Source organism: Aythya ferina, assembly GCF_964211825.1.
Source record: "Aythya ferina genome assembly, chromosome: 26".
Classification (NCBI taxonomy): domain Eukaryota; kingdom Metazoa; phylum Chordata; class Aves; order Anseriformes; family Anatidae; genus Aythya; species Aythya ferina.
The window spans coordinates 2,052,741-2,068,855 of record NC_140324.1 but is presented as its reverse complement, the minus strand read 5'-3'; the positions used below and the strand labels follow the sequence as shown (position 1 = coordinate 2,068,855).

Sequence of the window (16,115 nt, the reverse complement as noted above, 5' to 3'; positions counted from 1 at the left end):
GGCTGTGGGGTTGTCTCGGTGTGGATAAACACCGGCTGCTGACGGGGCCTGGCTGCAGCAGGTCTCTGTGCCATGGCCCCTGTGTCGGGAGGAGCTCAGGAGGGGACCCGAGGAAGGCAGAACCCCCCTGAAGGTACAAATCCTGTTGTGTGAACGTGCCTGGGAGGGAAAGGGAAACGGGGCAGAGCAGCAACTGGCCGGGGGCTGGCACTGGTGGGGAAGGGAACCACATCCGCAACCCCCAGCTCTGGCTCTGCTGGGCTGGGGCTTTGTGCTGGGGGTCTGCGCCCCGTCCCGCTGCCCAGCGCCTCCTGACCCTGATCCCAGCCCCGGTGTGCGGGGCAGCACGCGGCTCTGCCCGCTATCGGCTGAGAAATCACACCGCGGCTCAGCCCCGTGGCACGCCGCCTCGCCTCGCCGTGCCAGGGCAGAGCCAGCTGCCGGCGCGCAGACACCTCCCTCAGCATTTCGGCTGCAGATGGTAGGCGGGGAAGCGGCACGGGCACGTCGGGCAGTGCCAGCCTGCCCTCGGGGACGGGCCCGCCACCCCCGGGCTCGGGGAGCAGCGAGCAGAGGCAGCAGGGCAGCCGCCCCCTCCCTGCCTTGGCCCCGACCCCAAATTCTCGCCCTCCCGGCACCCAGAGCACTGCAGGCTGCTTGCTGGTGGTGCCATCGGTGTCATACGGGGCCCATTTGCAGCCTGCCCCATTTTTACATCTGTGGGGCCCAGCAGCAGATCGGGGTCCCGGGAGAGGGGTGGGTGTGAAGGAGCGGTGGGGAGCACGTTCACCTCGGGACAGCGGCAGGGGGGTGGAAATTGCCCTGCAGGAGGGTCCCGCACGCTGGCGGCAGGGATGCTGGGTGCCCCTCGGGGACTGGGGGCCGAACTGGGAGCTGAACGGTGCACGGGTGGGTGTATGGCATGGCCGGGGGGTGAAATGGGGAGAGTGCTGGGCTGGGGCTGGGACTATGGGGTGGTGCTGGGGGCTGTGGGGCAGCTCAGAGACTATGGGATAGCCCCGGGGGGCAGCTCTGGGGGGCAGTGGGGCAGCTGAGGGACTATGGGGCTGCCTTGGGGGGCAGTGGGGGAGCCCTGGGGGGCACTGGGGCAGGCCTAGGGGGCAGTGGGGCAGCTCAGGGGCTATGGGGCAGGCCTAGGGGGCTGTGAGGTAGCCCTGGGGGGCACCTGGGTACCCCTGGGGGGCATTGGGGCAGCCCAAGGTCTATGAGGCCGCCCTGTGGGGAGCCCAGAGGCCGTGTGGGGCCGCCCCCCCCCCCATGGTCACCCCACACCCCCAGGGCGCTCCCCAGCCCTCCCCGCCCCCACTCGCCCCCCCACACACACTGCGCATGCGCCAGCGCTGCCCACCTCTTCCCCCTCCCCCTCCCCCTCCCTCCCCTTCCCCCGGCCGCTCCCACCCGGCGGGGCGGGGCTGGGGGGGCAGGGAGGGGTTGGCGAGACGGCTCCGTGCGCACGCGCGCTGTGCGCGGGCCCGGCTCCCCCTGCGCGCGGAGCTCCGGGTGGGAGCGGCCGCGCGGTCACGTGGGGGCGCAGCATGGCGGCGCGCGGTGAGTGCGGGGCCCGGCGGCGGCGGCGCTGCGGGTCCGTTCCGCTTCCGGGTCCGGGCGGCGCCGGGACCCGCCCGCTGCGTTCCGGGCCTGGAGCCGGTTCCCCTCCCACCCCCCCCCTCTCCCTCCCGGTGCACCGGGGCCGAGCCCGCGGCCCCTCTGAGCCCTTTCCCTGTCCGCAGGAGCCTGACGGGGCCGGAGCAGCGGGAGCGGGAGCCATGGTGACGGAGGAGCAGGTGGCCGCCGTGGGCCGCACGCTGCTGGACGCGGCCCAGCCGCTGCCCGCCCGGTTCCGGGCCCTCTTCACCCTGCGCGGCCTGGGCGGCCCCGAGGCCGTGGCCTGCATCGGCCGCGCCTTCGGGGACGGCTCGGAGCTGCTGAAGCACGAGCTGGCGTACTGCCTGGGCCAGATGCGGGACGAGGCCGCCATCCCCGTGCTGCTGGCCGTGCTGCGCGACGCCCGCCAGGAGCCCATGGTGCGGCACGAGGCGGGTACGGGCCCCGCGCAGCCCCCTCCCCGTGCCCCTTTGTGGGGCTGTTTGTGGTGTTGGGGTGGCGGTGTCAGGTCTGTGGGGTCGGCGTCAGGCCCGTGGTCCCGCTGTGGGGCGGGGTGAGGCCCTGCCGGGGAGCACAGCGGGGCTGCCCCCGCCCTGACGCCTCCCGGGGACACCCCGCTGCCTGCTGGTGTCTTTTTCCTGTAGGTGAAGCTCTGGGCGCCATCGGGAACCCCGTGGTGCTGGATGTCCTGAAGCAGTACTCGCAGGACCCCGTGGTTGAGGTGAGTCTGGGGGTGGGCTGGGAGCGATGCCAGCAGCAGGCGGTCACTGCGCTGTGCTCCCTGCACTGCTCGGGGCCGTCCCGCATCCCGGGCCGCGTCCTCCTCGTCCCCACAGGTGGCAGAGACGTGCCAGCTGGCCGTCAAGAGGCTGGAGTGGCTGCAGGAGCACGGCGAGGAGCCGAGCACCAGCCCCTACCAGTCGGTGGATCCCGCTCCCCCTGCCGAGGAGAGGGACGTGGCCAAGCTGCGCGAAGCCCTCCTGGACGAGGCGTGCCCGCTCTTCGACCGCTACCGAGCCATGTTCGCCCTGCGCAACCTGGGCGGCCGGGACGCCGTGCTGGCCCTGGCGGACGGTAAGGGCCCGGCTGGGGCCACCCGCTGCCTTCTCTCTGCGGGTTAATCCAGGATTGGCCTTGCCTAAATCCGGAGCTGTGTGGCTCCTTGAGCTGCTGCTTCTAGAGCTGCCTTCCCTGCTGTTCGCTCGCAAAGAGGGCGCAGCCTGTAACTGGCAGGGGGTTTGCTGGTCTGAGCTGGTGGTTCCTGGTGCCAGGGACCTGTTTTGTCTCTCCTGGAAGGTCTGAGGCCACCCAGCCTCATCCTGGACTCCAGAGATTGTTCTGGAGAGGGCGTGAATGTGTCCTGGCCAGAGAAGGGGCAGAGCACAGCCCTGGACCCTGTTGGTCCCTCTCTGCTGCCCCAGGGCAGTGGTCGATGCCCTCCGGCCACCTGCTGTGAGCTGAGGGCGTGCTGCTGCCACCGGCCGAGGTGTGCAGGGCTCTGGGACCTCATCTCACGGCTTCCCAGCCCTGCAGGGCTTCCTCTGCAGCACGGGCAGGCTGCTACACGCATGGGGCACTGCACTCCCCATGGTGGGGCAACACGGGGAGAGGGAGCAGCGCGAGACCCTGCCCCCAGAGCCCCACGGATCAGGAGAGAGGCAGCTGTGGGCTCCCAGCCCCATCCGACCGCCCCACGCCTCCCCCTGCCCCACAGCGTTTGGGTGGGGGGCCTCAGGTTGGCACCGCGGCCAGCTCTGGGGACTCACTCTCTCCTCCTCCCCGCAGGGCTCCAGGCCGGCAGCGCCCTGTTCCGCCACGAGATCGGCTACGTGCTGGGCCAGATGCAGGACGAGGCCTGCGTGCCGCAGCTGACGGCCGCGCTGCGCAGCCGCACCGAGAGCCCCATGGTGAGGCACGAGTGCGCCGAGGCCCTGGGCGCCATCGCCCACCCCTCCTGCCTGGAGACCCTGCGCGCCTTCGCCCGGGACGAGGAGCGGGTGGTGCGGGAGAGCTGCGAGGTGGCGCTGGACATGTACGAGTACGAGAACGGCTCCCAGTTCCAGTACGCCGACGGGCTCTGCAAGCTGCAGGCCTGAGCCCGGCCGGGCGCGCCGCCTCCTTCCCCCGGGCGCGCTTCCCCGACGGCCTCCGCGGGCACGGCTCCGTGCCCGGCCGGCGGAGGCGGAACTGGGTTTGCTGTCTGGCACCAATACAGCTGCTTTCTGCATCCAAATCCAGGCTGAGCTGCTGCTTGCCCCCCCGTTTCTTGCGTCTGCCCCTTCCCCTTGTCTGGGGGCTTGCAGCGGGCGGGCTCTCGCTGCGTGTTGCAGCCCATCGCGGCAGCTCGGGGCACGTGGGCTCTGCCTTCCCCACCTGAGCTTCGCCGGAGGGGTCGGGGCTGGCTTCGGGCGCTCGCTCCTGTAGGTTGGAGCCGTGCAGAGCCTCGGAATTGCCCTCGGTGTTGGTGCCGAGCCGGGGCCCTCCTTCCCTCCGCAGCTGCCGGGGCGCTGTGGGTTTGGCCTCTCCTGTCGGGGCAGGCTGGCTCTGCGCTGCGGCAGCCTTTGCCCTGGGATGGGGCTTGTTCCGTGGCAAGGCTTGGAAGATTTGGCCACGGTTTTTCTTTCTGTGGGGAATGGCAGCGCAGTGAGGGCTGACGGGGTGAGGCAGAGCCTGCCTGGACTTCCCCCGTGTTGAAGCAGAGCCGGAGGGCGGCGGCTGCCGCCTGCTGCCAGCACCCAGCACCCAAATCCCCCGGGCGCGCGTGGGGCTGGGAGGAAATAAAGCACCGGCCGTGGGCACCAGTGTGAGCAGAGCCGTGATTCGACCCCGCGGGGTCCAGCCCCATTTGGGGGTCCCTGGGGCTGCCCTCACAGCCCCCGTGGGCTGAGCTGTGCCCGGAGTCCTCGCGGTGCTGCCGCGTGGGGTGTCTGTGCCAGCCTCCTGCTGCCGGCACCGCTCCCCTTGTCCAAAGTCTCTGTGTGAGTCACTCGGGCTCGATCCTCGCAGTCCCCAAAACCACTGCTCCCCCCCTGCTGCGGCGTCCCCAGGGCTCTGTGATGGGGCAGGGAGGGAGCGGGGAGCCCCAGCACGGTCCCAGTCCGTTCCAGCTCAGGACCCTGTGGCCGTTGCTCTGTGGCACCACGATTTTGGTGGCCAGGAGCCAGACGGGTGCCTGAGCGCCGCGGTGTGGGTGTGAGGCAGAGGATGGGGGCCCCCAGCTGCCAGACCTCGGTTCCTCTGCGCTGCTGACAGCCAGCTGCTGGTTTCACACCCGTGCAGAGGCGCCGGCTGTCGTGTGGCTTCTCGCCTCGCTCCCTCCGCCCCGCGCAGACCGCGGGTGGCAGGCGGCTTTGGGGCAGCACCGCCAGGCCTCGGGGCACTGCTGTGCCCACCCGTGACCCCTGTGGGTGCTGGGGACGGGGACGTGGGGCGGGGGCCACGCCGTTTCCCTCGTGCCCCGCTGTCAGTGCCCCACGGGAGTTCAGGTTTCGGTGTGCCAGGCGCTCCCCGGCGTGCTCGGCCCCCGTTATCACACGGGGCTCCTCCAACCCTTGCTCCCTGCTTCCCGGCGCTGATTTTCCATCAGTGAATCACGCAGCCCAGGCAGGAGCGATGCCAAATTTTTGCCTCTGCTCCCCCCTCCCCCATCTCCTCCCGCCTGCCTGCAAAAAAACCTCAACTCCTCCAAGTGCCTTTTAAGCCCGAATTGGAACGAAGGCGGCATTTTTGCGGCCAGGATCTGGCCTGGGCGCAGCAGAGCCGGGACGTGCGCGGGGAGGAGGGCCTGGGCGCAGAGCCCTGCCTTGGCACCGGCTCCGGCATCGCAGGCACCTCCATCCCTCCCTGGCGATCCCACCCCGGGAAGGGATTGGGGTTTTTCCAGCTCTTTTTGGGTGCTGGAGGGGGACCCAGATGGGACCCGGGGTGCCGGGACTGCTGCAGGCCCCCTCCTGGCCACCAGCCCTGGTGCTAAGGGCAGCGCTTTGGGGCGGTGCTGGGCTCTGTCAAGGGCTTGGTGCCATCTGCTCGGGGGATTCGGGGCCTGCAGGGGGATTTAGCCGGGGGGGGGGAGTGTGCCCGAGCTGGGGGTGTCCCTCCCCTCCCTGCCTTTGGGGACTCCCCGGCTCTGCAGCTGATTCCCCGCTCACAAGGGGACGCGGGTCCCTGCAGTGCCATGTGAGGGGGGGATTTTGGGCCCCCCCCCAGCCACCTTGGACACTTCTTGCCCCCCCCCACGCTGAGCTCGCCCAGGCTGTGCCCGGATTACCGGCACTAAGCTCCTTCCCGCGGCTGCTCTGCCCTCTGCGCCGGCGAGAGGAGCACGGGGGGCGTGGGGGAGCCGTGGGGACCCTGATGCCGCTCGTCCCCCGTGTCCCCCCGCGTGGCAGAGGCTCGGGTGGCTCGGGGCCGGGGCACGGGGGGAGCTGGCGATGGCCCTGCCAGGGGTCTCTGTGCCACGGCAGCTGCTGCAGGCGCCCCCCGAGGAGGACGGGGTGCTCTACGTGGAGTACAAGCCCCCCGCCCTGGACAGCATCCGCCTGCCCCGCTACGTCGTCTACCTGGTGATGGCGGCCAGCCTGGTGCTGGTGGTGGCGTACGCCATCGTGGGCCACCTCATCAAGGACCTGGTGCACGACTTCGCTGGTGAGTCCCTGGGGAGGGGGGGCTGGGAAAGGACACGGAGCTGAGCTATGGGGTCCTCGTGGGGCTGGGTGGGCGGTGAGGGGGACCCCAACCAGCCCAGAGGGGTAACGGGGCGATGGGGATGCTGGGGCACGGGGTAGGGCCCCGCTGGCCGAAGGGGTGAATTTTTCTCCCCGAATCGGTGCAGGATGAGGCCTGCTGGGCACACTTCAGGTTTTTGCTGCATTGCTCCGGGGCTGGGGACCCCCCTGGGTGCCACGGCGCTGCCCACGGCCCCGTCTTTGTCCCCGCAGATTGGGCGTTCGGGCCCAAGCCGGAGGAGGAGAAGGCGGTGATGGGCGAGGGCGGCGCGCTGGAGGTGGAGTGGCCGGAGGAGGACGGGGCCCTGCCGGAGGAGAGGCCGCAGGGCGAAGGAGCCGGCGCGCTGCCCGGCATGGACATCCCGCTGGGGCTGCTCTCCGCCGCCCCGCGCGGCTCCATCACCTTCGCCGACCCCCACAAGAAGAGGTTTTTCTAGGGGGGACCCCGCTGCGAAGCCCCCCCCGTCCCCTCCCCGCCGCTCCGGCCCCGTCCCCCCGCACCGCGGTGGTGCCAACGCGCGCGGCTCGGAGCTGCCATCGCACCCCAATAACCCCCCTGCCCCCCGACCCGCTGGGGCGCCCCGACCTTGGCCCTTGGTGCGGGATGTGCTCGGACACACGGACACACAGATGGACGCACAGACACAGAGGCGGGCGCTGGGGGGGGGCGCAGACACAGATGCGCCCCTGGGTGTGGGCGCAGACCCTCGGGGCGTGCACAGACACACGGAGACACCCGGACGGACAGACAGATGGACGGACGGACAGGCAGACACCCGGCTGTGTGCTGAGGATGGGGTTTGGCGCCCACCAGAGCCGGGCCCCGCAGGATGGGGCAGGGCTCGGCAGCACCCAGGGGTGCCCCCAAAGCTGATCTGAGTGGGGGCAAAGCGCCCCCGAGCCTCTGGGAGGGGGCAGCGTGAGCGGGGGCTGCTCTGTGCAGACCCCCACCCTTAAAGCAAAGCCCTTCGCTGGGAACCCCATCCCCATGCCCCTAGGGATTCTTCACTCCCTTGGGGAGTTGCAGTGAGAGGGGGCCCCGACAGAGCCCACCCATGGGTGCTGCCCCCGTTTGTTTTCTCCCTGAGGACGGAGCGAGGCAGAGCGGAGCCGCCCGCGGCCGTTGCCAAGGTCTGGGCGATAAGGGCATTAATATTTACCCGGTTATGGCACCCAGCACTCCCCGGGCACGTGGGGGGCAGCGGGGAGAGATAAGCCCCATCCCTCTGTCCGTCCGTCCAGCCCCCCACCCACCCGTCCCTCTGTCCGTCCGTCCGTCTGCACCCACCGGGCAAATCCTGCCCCTGCTGCGTGAAGCCGCTCTTCCCAAACAACACCGACAAAGCCCCAAATCTGCCTCTTCTCCACCCAAAACTGCGCTGCTCCCACTTTCCCCAGGGGCATCTCCCCAGCTGCTCCCAGTCTGCCCAGTCTCCCCAGTGCTGGTTGTGCTGTTCCGGTGGCGCTGTGTCCGGGGGTCCCGGCGGGTGCTGGTGGCACAGCGGGGCGGAGGTGCCACCACCCGGGGGTTAAGGGCACCGCGTTGCCATGGCACTCGGTGGCACTTGTCCTCCTGAGCCCAATAAAAGCCGCCCCTTGGCCCCGGGTGCAGGGAGCGGTGCCACGCGCGCTGTAGGATCGGGCCCCTCCGCTGCCCCGCGATGCCGAGGTCCCCGCAGCCCCTGGGGCTGCTGCTGCTGCTCACCCTCGCTGCCACCGCCCGGGGACAGAACAGTAAGTGCCACCAGCACCCCGCTGCCCTCCCCAGTATGACCAGTCTGCCCAGTGCCTCGCGCACTGGCACTGGCAGCAGCCATTCTGGGGGCAGAACAGGAGAATTTGGGGGTGACTGCTCCACCCCGTGCCAGGCACCCTGTGCTCACGGGGACAGGTTGGCTGTGGCGGGGGTGGCTTTGTCACCTCACTGGGCCTCAGCACCCCAGTGTCCCCCAGTGTCCCCCAGTGCCGGGCTCAGGACCCTACACCCTGTGATGTTGGGTGCTGTCCTCTGCGGCACAGGGCTCCTCTGTCCCTATCCCTGTCCCCATCCCAAACCCTGTCCCTGTTGCTGTCCCTGTCCCCATCCCTGTCCCTGGCCTTGTCCCTGCCCTCGTTGATGTTCTCATTCCCATCCCTGCCCCTATTGCTGTCTCTGTCCCCATTGCTGTCCCTATCCCTGTCCCCATCCCCAATGCTGTCCCTGTCCCTATTCATATTGTTATGTCCCCATCGCTGTCCCCATCCCCATCCCTATTCCTATCCCTGTCGCTGTCCCTGTCCTCATCCCATCCCTGTCCTTTTCCCTGTCGCTGTCCCCTTCCCCATCCCCATCCCTGTCCCCATCCCATCCCTATCCTTGTCCCTATTCCTGTCCCTGTCCCTGTGGCTCCTTCCCGTCCCCACGGCTGTCCCCGTCCCTGCAGTCGTGGTCTCCAAGCAGTGGCAGCCGTGGCTCGTTGGCCTCACGGCCGTCGTCGTCTTCCTCTTCATCGTCTTCGTGGCGCTGCTCGTCAACCGCTTCTGGCAGCTCAGGATGCGCAGGTGGGGGCCGGGGGGGGCTGGGGGGGGGCTGCAGCGGCGCCCCCCACCCGGGACAGGGGGGCGGGGAGGGCACGGTGCTGACCCCTCATGTCCCACCGTGTCCCCTTGTGTCCCCCTGCAGGAAGCACGGAGCCCCTGAGGAGCCGCAGGCGATCGGCAGGTACCAGCCCAGCCCCAGCCCTGCCTCAGTTTCCCCTCTGGGGGGTCCCACGCGTGGGAGTGGGGTGGGGTGGGGGGGGGGTGGATGGGGGCAGCGCCCCGCTGATGGCCCCGTCCCCATCCCCGCAGGCTGGAGAAGGCCGCCTACAGCAACGCGGCGGCCGACAGGGACAGCGAGGACGAGCAGGAGCACAACAAGGCCACGTCGCTGTGACACGCGTGGGGCGAGTTCCGGCCCACCCGCGGCCGCGGATCCGCGCCGGGTTTTGCGGGACGCCGAGAGCCGAAAGGCCCCGGCTGAGCGCAAAGCCCGGCCTGGAGCCCGGCCCCGCGGGAATGGATCGAGGACGGCGCCCCCCCACGGCAGCCCCCGGGACCCGCGTGGGAGCCGCGTGATGGGAGCCCACGGGGGGGGCTGTGGGCGGCCCCCCCGCTGTAGCCCAGCAGTAAAGCTGCCAGCCCGCCCCCGCCTCCCGTCTCTGCTGTTGCTGCGCGTGGGGATGGGGCCGTGCCCACCCACGCGTGGGTGCGGCGGGGGGGTGGGTGGGTGGGTGGGGGGTGCCCCCGACCCCACGGGACCCCTGGGTGACACGGGAGGGGTGGGGTGAAGTCATGAGGGTGCGTGGCGCGGTCACGTGGACGAGGTGATGATGTCACGGGGGGGGGGGGCAGCACCCCACGCGTGGGTCACCCGTGGGTGCCCCAACCCCGTGTCCCCCCCACCAAGTGTGGTCCCCACGCGTGTCCCCGGGGAGCCGCCACCTCCTGCGTGGGGCAAGGGCACCCACGGGTGGCGGCACCCCCCCGGGCAGTGCCTGCCCCGCCCCGCAGCGCCCCCACGCGTGCCTCGGTGTCCCCCGTGGGGGCGGCGAAGGAAGCGCGGACGCGGCGTGGAGTTGAAGCATAGCTTGTTTAATTTTTTATACATTTTTTCGTCTTTTTTTTTTTTTAAACTTTTCTCTTTTCTCCTTTTTTTTTTTTTCCTCCGCTTTTTTATTTTTTTGTCTTTTTTTTTCTCTCTTTTTTTTTTTTTAATCCTTTTTTTCCTTTTTTTTTTTTTTTTTTTTTGCATAGGGGAGGGGGGCGAAAAAAAAAAAACGAAAAGGAAAAAAAAAGAAAAAAACGAAACGGAAAAAAAAAAAGAATCCAACCGAAAACCAAAAATGACCAAAAACCAAAAAAAATGACCAAAAATGACCAAAAAAAAAAAAAAAAAAAAACCCACAAAATTCCCTAGCCACGTTCGGGAGCTGTATGGAGGCAGGCGCGGCGGGGGGGCTGCGTTCGTGTACATGGAGTAATCAAATATCGAGAAGCTCCGGGGAGGCGAGCGGGGGTCCGGGGGGGGGGCAGCATGCAGGGGGGGGGGGGGGCACGCGTGGGGCCGGGGGGGGGCAGCGGCGCCCCGCTGAGCTCACCCCCTGCAGCGGCATGGGGGGGACGCGGGGAGCGTGGGGGGGAGCTGGGGGGGTCACCCCAATGGGGGGGGGGGTGAAGGGAGGGGGGGGAGGGGGGGGCAAGGAGCCCCCCAAAAAAGCGGGCGCGGGCGGCCGGCAGCGAGCGAGAGGCACTGCGTGGGATTTTTGGTATTGGTGTCGTCGTGGGCCCGCCGGCGGCCCCGCCGTGCTTTTTTTTGGGGCCTTTTCTTGCCTTTCGGTTAGTTTTGTTCTTTTTTTGTTTTGCGACCCCCCCTCCCCACACCCCAAATTTCCCCGACCCCCCCCCCCCCCCCAGGTCCATCCATCCCCGGCCCGCGGGTGCTGCCCGTGGGTGAGGGCCGGGGAGCAGCGGCTCCAAACGGAGAGGACGAAACGAAACCAAACGGAAAAAAAAAATTAAAAAAAAAGGAAAAAAAAGAAAAAAAACAAACAAACAACAACAGCAGACATATATATATATATATTTATATATATATATATTCCTTACTTTGCCACTTAAAGTACCTTAACTGCGTGTCGGCCCGCAGGGACCCGCGCCCCCCCCGCCCTGCGGCCCCATATATATATATGTGGGTGTATATATATATATATGTACAGGGATTTATTTATAGGTCACGAGGACTTTTTCTTTCTTTTTTTTTTTTTTTTGAAATTTTTTTTGTATTTTTTTCCCCATTTTTTTTTTTTAAACGCTTTTTCAACGCAAACGAGTACTAAAAACAACCCCCCCTCGGGGACTGTAGTGCATGAGAACCGGAGCGAGCCCCGGGCAAGGGGACCTGGGCTTGTGGCGGCGCGGGATTGTGTCCCCCCCCCCCTAAAAAAACCTGTCCCCAAGCCCCTTGGGGGGGGACACCCCGCGATGACCCCCCCACCACCACCGGCGGAGCTGATTGTGGCCACCCCGGGGGGGGGGCTGAAAAAAAAAATCACGGCGAAGGGTTCAAAAATAATAATAATAATAAAAATTAGTGGTCGGCCCCCCCCTCCCCGCCCCCGGCCCCCCCCCCAGCAAGCCCCCCCCCAGGCAGCCTGGGTGGTGGGCGGGGGGGGGGCTGCATATTCCCTTCGGCTGGGGGCCGGGGGGGGGGCAGGATGCGGCCCCCAGCGCAGAGCGGAGCAGTGCAAATATCCCGGGGGGGGGGGGGAAGGGGGGGCGCTCCCTGCCCCCCCCGGCCCGAGCCTCCCTCCTTGGGGGGGGGTCGGGGTGCGTGGGGAGGGGCGGGGGGGGAATCCGTGATTTTTTTTTTTTGCTTTTTTTGCCTTTTTTTAACATTTTCTAAGGTGCTTTTCTTGCCGAGGGCGGGTTTTTAATTTTTTTTTTTTTGGGGGGGGGGTGCGGGCCCCCCCCTCCACGCAGGCGAAGGCAGCAACGGGGGGGGGAGGGATCCGGGGACCCCACGGGGGATTCCCCACGGCGCGCGTGGCCCCGGCCCGAGGGGCGCCCGCGCCCCACGCCCCCCCCCACGCCCCGCGGGCGGGGGGGGCCCGGCCGGGGGGGGCCGCGCTGCCCCCGCTGCTCCGCTCCGGTCACGGGTGAGAAATGTTTATTTCCTCATTTATTTATTTTTTTTTTTAAATTTTTTGCTTTAAACTGAAATTTTTCTATCCTTAACCCCCTTTTTTTTAATATTTTTTTTTTTTTACAATTTTCACATTTTTTTTCCCCAGTTTTCCGTATAGATTTTTTTTTTTTTTTCCCCTCAACTCGACGCTAAAACTACCGCTACCTGCGTTGCATTGTCCTTGCAGAAACCAATACTGCGCCGTGCAGCTCCAAGGGGTGGGGGGGGGGCTCCTTGGGACCCCCCCCCCCCCAAAAAAAAAAAATAAATTGCCCCCCCCCTCCCCGATCTGCACCTGCCCCCCCCGGGTGGCCGAGCCACGACCCCCGACCGCGTCTCCTCAGCGCCAAGCAGCAGCGAGGCCCCCCCGTGCCCCCCCCCGGCTCACCACGACCCTTCGGCCGCGTGGGTTTTAAGGCAAATTCTGGATTTTTTAGGGGTGCGCGCGGCTGGGGGGCGGGGGGGGGGCTGCAAAAGCCCGGCCCCCTCCCCCGAGGATGAAGCCGGTGGGGATGGGGGGGGGCTGCGTCCCCCCGGGGGGGGCACAGCTACATTCACACGGTTCCATTCCTGCCACGAGAGCAGTCGGGCTCAGCCCCCCCCCGCGGCGGCAGCCCCCAGCCCCATTTCGCAGCGTTTAGAGGGGGGGGGGTCCCATGGTCCCCCCCCCCCTTTGAGCTCCCACCCCACTGCGTCCTCACGCCTCGCCCGGACACACTGCGGGGGGGGGGGACACACATGGAGGGGGGGACACATGGAGGGGGGGGGGGTCCCCACCAGCATCCCACCGCCCCCCCCCCCCCTCCTCCTCGCCGCCTTTGGTTGCTGAAAGCAAAAAAATGAACATTAAAAAAAAATAATAAAAATAATGAACTAATTAAAACAAACAAAAAAAAATACAACGAAAGGAAGGAAAAAGAGGCAAAGCGAAGGGGCGCGAGGCCCCCGGCCCCCCCCCCCCGGCCGCCGGGCCCCCCCCGGAGCCGCAGCCCCAGGGGTATTGCATATTCGGTGTGTTCGGACAGGGCGCACTCGGCATTAACAACTGGAAGACGTTTAACGGGGGGGGGGGGGGGAGAACAACAAAATCGGTAAAAAAACAGAGAAAAAGGGACTTTCCGGCCCCGCGGCCCAACGCAAGAACACGACATGCAGACGGCGAGCGGGCGGCGAGCGGCCGGGCCCCCCCGGCCCCCCCTGCGGCGGGGAGCCCCAGGCATGCAGCTCCTCCTGTGCGGTGAGCCCGGTTCTGGTAATACTTAGTCTTCGAAGGCAAGGCACATCATGTGGTATAAAATTTCGTGCAAATTAGGAAAACATGGATTTTTTTTTTTTTTTTACGGCTTTTTTTTTTTTTTCTTTTATACAGATTTTTTTTTTGTTTTTTTTTTTTGTTTTTTTTTTCTCTTTTCTGAAGGGGGAAGGTAGAGCCGGTTAATACAGTCTGCCATGCACAGCATCAGCCATCCACGGATGGGTTGAGCCAGGTCACGAGATCCTGTTAAAGCACCATGCAGTTTATTTGTCTTTTTTTTTTTTTTTTTTTTGTCTTTTTTTTTCATGTGTTTCTTTTTTCATATCCTTAAAAAAAAAAAAGTTTCCCTCTCCGCCAAGCGCGCTCTCTCTTTTATTTTTTTTCCTTTTTTGTTGTTTGTGGCTTTTCTTCTCATCGTCTTTTGTGTGTGTTTTGTGTTTTTTTTTTTTTCCTTTTTTTGTTTTTTTTTGTTTTTTTCCTTTTTTTTTTCCCCGGGATTTCCTGCGTCAGCCCTTTCCCCGCGGTGCCACGCTGCGCCCAGGCGGGCAGGATCCGGCCTTGCTGGGCCATCCCGGGGCTGCTTGAAAGGGGGGGGGGGTGCAAATGCTCTGGGGGGTGGCGGGGGAGGCGAGCAGGGTGCGGGTGCAGGTGCGGGGTGCGGGCGGTCCATGGGGTGCCCCACGGGGCGGCGGCAGTGGCCTTGGGCCATCCCTCGGTGGCTTCGTGCCGGTGTCCCCGCGGCCGTGCCATCACCTTGCGGGAGGCGTCGGGGCCTTGGCCAGCCCCTGCTCGTCTCCGGGTGCCGCGTGCCGGGTCCCCTGCTCTAAGGCACTGCCCACGGCGCGGCGCGGCCGGGTCAGACCCGCTCGGTCCCCACGTCCCCTTGCTGGGCGCGGTGACATCTCGCCGTGGGATGGGGCCACCGCCGGGCTCTTCCTCGTGTGCTCGCCGTGAGCGACGCCTTGGTGCCGACGCACTGGTGCCGATGGAGCGATGCTCGCCGCGGTGCTGGCACGGCGACGGTGCCGGTGGGCGATGCTGCGTGGCGATGCCCTGGTGCCGGTGCCAAGGTGCGGTGCTGCGGTGGTGCCAACGGGCGATGCTCCGGTGCTGGCGTGCAAAGCTCGGGGCCGGCAGGCGATGCTTGGTGTCACCGTGCGGTGCTCGGTGCCGGTGTGCAGTGCTTGGTGCCGGGGCGTGATGCTCGGTGCCGGCGTGTGGTGCTCGGTGCCGGCGTGCAAAGCTCGGTGCGGGTGTGCGATGCTCGGTGCTGGCACAGCGATGCTCCAGCAGTGGGGGCTCCTTCGGGACCCGGCCCCTGCCGCCCTCCCCACCGCGCCACGGCGAAATTGAGGCACTTGAAGCAGCGGGCAGGGTGCCCCCGCGGTGGGGCTGGGGCCGGGGGCACGGCGGGGGCTCCGTGGGGGGGGGGGGCTCCGGGAGCGGCTCTGCGGTCGCCTTCACTCTCGTCCTCCTTTTCTCCATCGTTTTTTAATTAAAAAAACAAAAAACAAAAAACGAAAACCAAAAAAACAACAAGCCAGCCATCCCAGCAAGCCAGTGCCGGGGGCTCCCGTCTCTTCTTCCTCCTCCTTGTTCTCCTCCTCCTCCTTTTTTGTGATTTTTTCTTTTTTTTTGTTTTCTTTCTTTCATTTTCTTTCTTTTTTTTTTTTTTTTTAAGATTCCCTCTTAAAAGTGCATTTCCTACAAAATGTGCAACACAATCGAACCCTCTCGTCGCAAGTCCACATGGTACCTGTCCACAGGAATGCATAGCTCGGACACACGGACGCACGCCCCGACACGGCCCCGCCACCCCCCCCCCCCGGCACCGGGACACACAAGGACACACGGGGACACGCGGGGACGCACAGGGACACACGGGGACAGGCGGGGACAGGCGGGGACGCAGGCTGTGCAGGCTGTGGGGAGCGAGGAAGGCATTGCACAAAGACGGGTGACCGGCGTCACACCACGGGGAGCGCGTCGGGAGCGTCCCCACGCCGTGTCCCCATGGGTAACGGGGCGCCACCGCCAGCACAGGTCCCCAGCCCTGCCCGTGTGTCCCCCTGTCCCCAGCCCCTCTCCTGCAAGACCTCCTGCCAGGCCATGCTGGCCACCGCGTCACCGTGTCACCACGCCACCGCACCGCCACGCCACTGCATCACCTTGTCACCATGTCACCGCGTCACCGCGTCACCGCATCACGGTGTCACTGCATCACCCCGTCACCGCACCACCCGTCCCCAAGGCGCGACCACGGCACAGAGCATGGGACCGGGAGCCACAAGACAGCGAGCGCGGCCACGGCCACGTCCCGCGGGCGCCGTCAGGACGCGTCCCCCCCGAGGGCCACCGCCACCCCCTGGCCCCCCGAGAGCCTGCATGGGGGTCCCGGGGGGAGGAGGGCAGCGCGGGGGGGTTTGTTCTTTTCTACTCACATAGAGGCAAGAATGAAAGAGTAAAGACAACTTTGCATAAACAGCCCTCTGGCGAGCGGGGCTGCGGCCCCACTGCTGCTCCGGGAGCACCGCTGTCACGAGCTGCGTCGGGTCTCGGGCTCAGTCTCGCCGCGGGGCCGGCCGGCGGGGCAAATAGTGTTCGGTTTTTGTTTGTTTTTCTGGCAAATCAGACGTGGATGCGTTGCCGGGGGGGGGGGGGGAAGGTCCTTGTAGGGTGTTTTTTTTTTGTTGTTTTTGATTTTTTTTTTCTGTGTGGGTTGTTGTTGTTGTTGTTGTTTTTTGTTTTTTTTTTTTTTTCCTTTTTAAAAAAGTTTGAACCTTTTCCTTCTTCCTTTCCCTCTCTC

General features: G+C 65.9%; 3 protein-coding genes across 5 annotated transcripts; all 3 read left to right on the top strand.

Moving 5' to 3' along the window:
• Positions 1 to 2: 2 nt before the first annotated feature.
• On the top strand, positions 3 to 3,859 carry DOHH (deoxyhypusine hydroxylase). Of its 3 annotated transcripts, none has more exons than XM_084498348.1 (5): positions 3 to 133; positions 1,752 to 2,061; positions 2,271 to 2,347; positions 2,463 to 2,700; positions 3,412 to 3,859. In XM_084498348.1, exons 2-5 carry the CDS (start codon positions 1,788 to 1,790, stop codon positions 3,720 to 3,722), a joined length of 900 nt encoding a protein of 299 aa, XP_084354474.1. In that variant the 5' UTR covers positions 3 to 133; positions 1,752 to 1,787; the 3' UTR covers positions 3,723 to 3,859. The 3 variants fall into 3 exon arrangements, with proteins under 3 accessions (XP_084354474.1, XP_084354475.1, XP_084354476.1); XM_084498349.1 differs by lacking the exon at positions 3 to 133 and adding an exon at positions 1,449 to 1,569; XM_084498350.1 differs by lacking the exon at positions 3 to 133 and adding an exon at positions 1,554 to 1,603.
• Positions 3,860 to 6,037: 2,178 nt separating this feature from the next.
• SMIM44 (small integral membrane protein 44) lies at positions 6,038 to 6,918 on the top strand. The gene is made up of 2 exons (XM_084498351.1): positions 6,038 to 6,270; positions 6,564 to 6,918. Exons 1-2 carry the CDS (start codon positions 6,057 to 6,059, stop codon positions 6,785 to 6,787), a joined length of 438 nt encoding a protein of 145 aa, XP_084354477.1. The 5' UTR covers positions 6,038 to 6,056; the 3' UTR covers positions 6,788 to 6,918.
• A 1,009-nt stretch (positions 6,919 to 7,927) lies between these two features.
• SMIM24 (small integral membrane protein 24) lies at positions 7,928 to 9,520 on the top strand. The gene is made up of 4 exons (XM_084498352.1): positions 7,928 to 8,084; positions 8,774 to 8,891; positions 9,013 to 9,051; positions 9,180 to 9,520. Exons 1-4 carry the CDS (start codon positions 8,012 to 8,014, stop codon positions 9,262 to 9,264), a joined length of 315 nt encoding a protein of 104 aa, XP_084354478.1. The 5' UTR covers positions 7,928 to 8,011; the 3' UTR covers positions 9,265 to 9,520.
• The last annotated feature ends 6,595 nt before the right edge of the window (positions 9,521 to 16,115 follow it).